General features: G+C 40.3%; 1 protein-coding gene across 1 annotated transcript; it reads left to right on the top strand.

Annotated features, from left to right (window-relative positions):
• Window positions 1–1,610: 1,610 nt before the first annotated feature.
• Window positions 1,611–4,320, top strand: uqcrfs1 (ubiquinol-cytochrome c reductase, Rieske iron-sulfur polypeptide 1). The gene is made up of 2 exons (XM_015020234.1): window positions 1,611–1,884; window positions 3,405–4,320. The coding sequence occupies exons 1-2, from the start codon at window positions 1,635–1,637 to the stop codon at window positions 4,013–4,015; spliced, it is 861 nt and encodes a 286-aa protein (XP_014875720.1). The 5' UTR covers window positions 1,611–1,634; the 3' UTR covers window positions 4,016–4,320.
• Window positions 4,321–5,924: the final 1,604 nt, after the last annotated feature.

The raw sequence follows: 5,924 nt of genomic DNA on the forward strand, positions 1-5,924 counted from the left end.
GCATTAAATTGATATGGATGTATTGCCTGGGGACAGCAGAGAAAAGCAAGTATGTAAGTGTGTGTGTGTGTGTATATATGTTTCGTCAAGCAAATGAGGATAAAATTTGGAGTCAAATATGCAACAGTCATTAATCAAAAAACAGCATTGGTTCGTGCATGTAGCACACAGCAGCCATTGTTACATGGAACGTTAAGTTTAAATGGAATAAGCTCCATCAAACACGTCATCGTTGAACATCTGCTGGACTCGGATGAACCATTAATGAACCACTGCCTTGTTAATGGTGCTTGAATTGTGGGAGAATTTACTATAGTCTGTCAAAATGACAGTAAATAATAAAGAAAAGCAAAAAAATTGACACATGGAATTACACATCTATGACAATACTTTTATTCACCTAAAGTCAGCCAATAGATGGTACAGAACAACAAAACCACTGATAAAATAACAAAAACAGACAGTTAGAATCTGAGTTAAACAGAAGAAGTCACTTCATGTAGTTGATCTACTTCCAAACAGAATTCGGTAACACTTTATTGAAGTCTTATGTCATGCATAAGACTGACATGACACTGTCATAAACACGACATAACATCTGTCATGAACATAAAGAAGTCTTTATGAATTTTTATGACAGTTGTCATGAAGTGTTATTTGGTAAATAATGACACTTCATGACAACAGTCACAAACATTCATAAAGACTTCTTTATGTTCATGACAGGTGTTATGTCATGTTTATGACAGTGTGATGTCAGTCTTATGCACACCCCTTCAAATAAAGTGTTACCCAGAATTCTACCACATTCTGTCCCAGAAGTGTGGAATCATGTGAGTTGGAATTGAATCAAATCACAAATTTAATAACTTCAGTTTCAAGCAGATTCCAAATCAAGTACAAAATTTCCTGATTATCAATCAATGCACTCAAGTTCTGTTTATTATTCAGATAGGTTAATTAATTCATTTAATCTAAGGAAGCCCAGCAGATTCCATCAAGTCATTGATTTACCCAGCCCTAGTAAGGTAAGGTAAGGTAATTTTATTTATATAGCACATTTTCAGCAACAAGGCAATTCAAAGTGCTTTACTATGGAGATACAAACAACTACACTAGTTACTATTCTCTCCACATTAAACTAGATTACCTGAAATTTGAGGACTGGGGTAACACTGAAAAAGTACCAACCACTGAGCTTACCTGTATCTTACCTGTATATGATTTTATGAGACTGGCTTTATCATGAAGTAGAGCAAACAATGTCAATGTTATTTGTATAGCACATTTAAAACAACCCTAGTTGACCAAAGTGTTCCACAGTTTACACCAACCATCACAACATAAACAAAAATTAAAACAATAAAAATATAGCACATCTATATTAAACAGGAAAAAAAGGAAAGAGAAAACAAGTGTGAGACAAACAGAAACTCAAGTTGTATTAAAGCCGGTGAGAACAGATGTGTTTATGAAGCAGTAGTTTATCTCAGCTCCGGTTGTTGTTCTTCCAAATATGGTTCCCTCAGTAATAATAATTTGCTTACAGACCAAAAAAATAAATTAAAGGTCATCCAGTGGACTTCTTTTTGCTCAGTGTTACGTATTTGGTCACGTTAGCTAGCAGAGTGCGCATGCGCGGTGCACAAGGTCGTCTCAGCAGTAGCGTAAGCATGATGTCCCTAGCTGCCCGATCGGGGGCATTTTCCCCTTATATGCAGGCTACAGCTTTTGCTGTGGCCGGGCCTCTGAAGCCTCTGGTCCCGGGTGTTTTTGTAAAAGCAGAGAAGTTTCTGATGGACCCAAAGAAGCCGTTCCTGTGCCGAGAGACGCTGAGCGGTCAAAGCCCAAAGACAGGCCCTGCTGTAACTGTTAGCATCAACGGTGAGTGCTATCATTGGCTTTAGCTTAGCTGGCTCAGAGTTGTTTAAAAGGCAAATTCAGGTGTGTGTTGTATGAGAAAAAGATTAAGTGATATCATAAACAGTTGATAACAACCAATTATTGATTGTCTTTATTTCAAGTTGAAAGCTGGCTTTGCTGTGTTTGTAGCTAGCCACCGGTTAGCGTCAGCGCTCTGAGCAGCTTCACTTCTAGGTTAGTCTTCACTTCAGTTAAGCTATACCAGTTTAGCTTGATGTGACCCGATGTTCTTTCCTCTCTGTAATAGTAACACATTAATAGTTATTAAATAAGTTGTTTCTGTGGATATTCTAGATGCATTCACTGTAGCAACATGTCAATAGTACACAGTGTTTCTCAAGCATTTTCAGGCCTAAGACCACTTAACAAACTGTCACGAACCACCTAACCTGAAATTTCCCAGCGATAACACATCTTAATATATGATGCAACCTGAAATAAAAATATTAGCTTCTTAACTCACATATTGCTGTTTTCTTTGTTCATCCCACTGAGAAGAGTGGTGCTGGTAAATGTGACAGGCCACAACAAAGCCATGAACAGGTCTTCTTGGGTATTTTGAGTTATTTACAGATTCTGAAAGTATGGAGTCTAAGCTTTCCAATGATGTAAAACACGTTGAAATAAAAAAAAGTTGTTCTTTACTACCAAGTGTTATGTGCATTAATAACATTTAGGGTTATTTGTGATTTAGAATCACAATTAAAGAAAAATAGACTAGAGTTGCTTTAACAGAAACAAAAATCATTTTCTGCACCATTAAATATAAAAATAACCCACCCATTTATATCAGTTGTATTTATAAATTGTATTTAATTTATTTAATCATTTAATTAAAAATAACAGTAGCTGTAGACATATAAGCAGAGCACCATTCATTACCAAACAAAGTCATAAAAACAAAGAACAGTTCTGAATAACTGAGATGAGTCCTACCCTCACCGCATGGAGTCATTCAAAGGAATCCAGTTGCTAGTGAACGACACATCAACGATCAGCAGCTATAACTCAGCTTCCTATTACCAAGTAGTCCTGGAGTTGTTTTTTTTCCCCGGTATCTGAAGCTTTTCTTTTGAGTGACCTGGTTATAAGCCAGTTCTCCGTCATTATTTTTAAACACAATCCTTTGGGATGCTAGCTGTAACGTTGCACTTTGTGCTCACGTCACGTCAAATAAATGGTCGTTTACATGCAGTACCTCGTGGACCACAGTTTGAGAAAGATTGCATTAAACATACTGCCACTTTCACACACATATATTTCATATGTAATCAGTGATTGGCCAGAAAACTGCAGTTGATGCAGCCCTAGTCTCACAGAAATGCACTAGAAAATAATTCATGTTGATCTCTTGTTGTGGAAAGTTATTCCATTAGTTTTTATTTTTTAAGTGTTCCTAAACAGAGGACATTGAATCTGCAGCTGAAGTAAGGATGCTGGGTGTGCTGGCCTGCTGAACTAATGACAGACTGTTTTTGCAGGATGTGCCGGAGTCCGGTTCGCCCACACTGACATCAAAGTCCCAGACTTCTCTGACTACAGACGTCAAGAGGTGCTGGACCCCTACAAGTCATCCCAGGAGAGCAGCGAGTCCCGGAGGACCTTCTCCTACCTGTTCACCGGGGTCACTGCCGTGGTCGGCGTCTACGCCGCAAAGACCGTGGTGACTCAGTTCGTCTCCTCCATGAGCGCCTCCGCCGACGTTCTGGCCATGTCCAAGATCGAGATCAAGCTGGGTGACATCCCTGAAGGGAAGAACATGACCTTCAAGTGGCGAGGCAAGCCGCTGTTCGTCCGCCACCGCACCGAGAAGGAGATCGAAACCGAAGCCGCTGTCAACCTCTCAGAGCTGCGGCACCCAGAGCTCGACAAGGACCGGGTGGTCAAGCCCAAGTGGGTGATCGTCATCGGCGTATGCACACACCTGGGCTGCGTGCCCATCGCCAACGCTGGAGATTTTGGAGGTTACTACTGCCCCTGCCACGGCTCGCACTACGACGCCTCCGGCCGCATCAGGAAAGGCCCCGCCCCTCTCAACTTGGAGGTTCCATACTACGAGTTTCCAGATGACAACACGGTGATTGTGGGATAAACGTTCCCAGTCAGAGAAATGCTGAGCTAACCCAACTGGGAGCAACAAGACTTCAGTTCTCCATGGCAACATTTGTCTTTAATTTCATAACTATAAATCATCTCCAGTTATGCTAAGATGTGGAGGCTGAAGCTGCTCTGACCTTAGCTCTGGTTATGCAGCTGGACACTTGGAAGATGCCATCCTGTTTGCTTCTTATTGGTTGAATATGATGTAAATGTAAATTAAACCATAGCTTATCACATGTCTTGCTCCATCTCCTGTTGTGCTCAAGTGTGCTCAATAAAGATTTCTATTTTATTTGACCTCTGAGAGTCTGCTGAGCCTTCTTCAGAAAAGAGAAACTTCAGCTGCTTCAGAGCCGCGTGGTTCTGTTCACACACCACAATTTTAAAGGGCCAGTGTTATGTAAAATCCACGATTTTGAACTTTATATGAAGTTATAAAGTTATTCCCTCATCAAAAACGTAACCTGGATTGTTGCCTTCATTTTCTTTTTTGAGAAATCCTTTAATCTCTCATGGTTACCCTACTTGGCTCCTTCAGACTAGTCAGCAGCAATCGGCAAACACTTGGTGGAACTGGTCTGCTGAGCTCATCATATATTCATCATATATTCTGCTTCTCGGTGCAACGCTAGTTAAAACATTGAGGGTTAATAGAAGAAAGATGCGATAACTTCCTGAAGGCGGATATTCAGAAAGAGCTGGAGTTTTTAAAGAGACAGAGGCCCAATTTCAACACATTAGATTGAAAAGTCAAATGTCTAAGTCATATTTGACAGCATTTGTATCACAACTGATGTAACATAGCTTCTTGATAGTTCTATAGAATTGTGCTATGTGGCTGGAAAACATAATACTTCTCCTTCAGGTGACCAAAAAAATTAAAAACAAGGTGTGTTTGCAATGTTGGAGACTTCTAATTGAAGCCACCTCAGGCAAATAGAATGCCAGACCAGGTGTAGCTTCTATGGAGATAAAAAAAAAAAAAAAGAATGAAGAGAAAACAAAGTCAATAGTTGACTGTTGAAAAGTCAAGAGGAAAAGTGGTGAGTTTGTCCTCCAGCAGCCTAAGCCTGTAGCAGAGTTCCTCCATTAAAGCTCTTTGCTGTGGAAAAAGCAGAAACTGACAATCTTTTTCAGGGTAACAGCTGGAGTTCAGATGGAGTTTCAAGTCTTACTGAGGATGGAGTTGAGTGGGAGAAGAATCCAGGGTTCTGTTCTGGGAGCAGTTATCTGACGATGGCTTTCTGTGGTTACAGCCTTTTCATTCTCACACAAGCAGCAGCTGATGGCGTGCAAAGCTCCCGCAGTCTCATTCATGCTGCCAGTCAGAACCACTGATCATTCCCCTGCACACACTGCAGCCTGGAAGCATGACAGATTCACCGTGTTTCTCAATGTGTAATCACTTTTTAATCATGTTCATTCACGCCTCTGTTGCCTCTGGCCTCATGGTGACGGAAAAAAAAATTCTTATCCTATAAAAGTACTTACAGAACACACTAAAGAGATGTTATCTATCCTGACCAAAAGTTGCTGTGATTGGAACATAACCTTAGTTTAATCATGTGCAAGATGAAAAACAGGACATGTTGTGTGACATGTCTGTGTTGCATGACAAGCTTGATGACTAGAAAATGTTGGACCCAGAAGGAGGAGGTTGGGTTTCCTTCAGTCAACTGAGTTCTCTGTAATATTCCTCTCTGTGCAGCTTTTATTCTCCTATAACATTTACAGTTACATCCCATTCATCCACTCTATCTCGACACTATCAAGGCATTCCGGAGAGAAATCTGCTGTCTAGTGTCAGAAAGCTTGCTCATGGGTCTTCCAATAAGATCAATCAATCAATCAATCAATCAATCAATCAATCAAATTTTATTTGTATAGTACATTTCAGCAGC

The sequence above is a fragment of the Poecilia latipinna genome, unplaced genomic scaffold (genome assembly GCF_001443285.1).
Source record: "Poecilia latipinna isolate Pla-1442-1.1 unplaced genomic scaffold, P_latipinna-1.0 Scaffold2551, whole genome shotgun sequence".
In the NCBI taxonomy this organism is placed as follows: Eukaryota; Metazoa; Chordata; class Actinopteri; order Cyprinodontiformes; family Poeciliidae; genus Poecilia; species Poecilia latipinna.

What these genes read in the sequence shown, in the direction of transcription:
- uqcrfs1 (XM_015020234.1), top strand. Translation starts at nt 1,635, where the DNA reads ATGCGCGGTGCACAAGGTCGTCTCAGCAGTAGCGTAAGCATGATGTCC. An exon ending in TGTAACTGTTAGCATCAACG is followed by an intron (nt 1,885 to 3,404) that starts GTGAGTGCTATC and finishes CTGTTTTTGCAG; the next exon opens with GATGTGCCGGAGTCCGGTTC.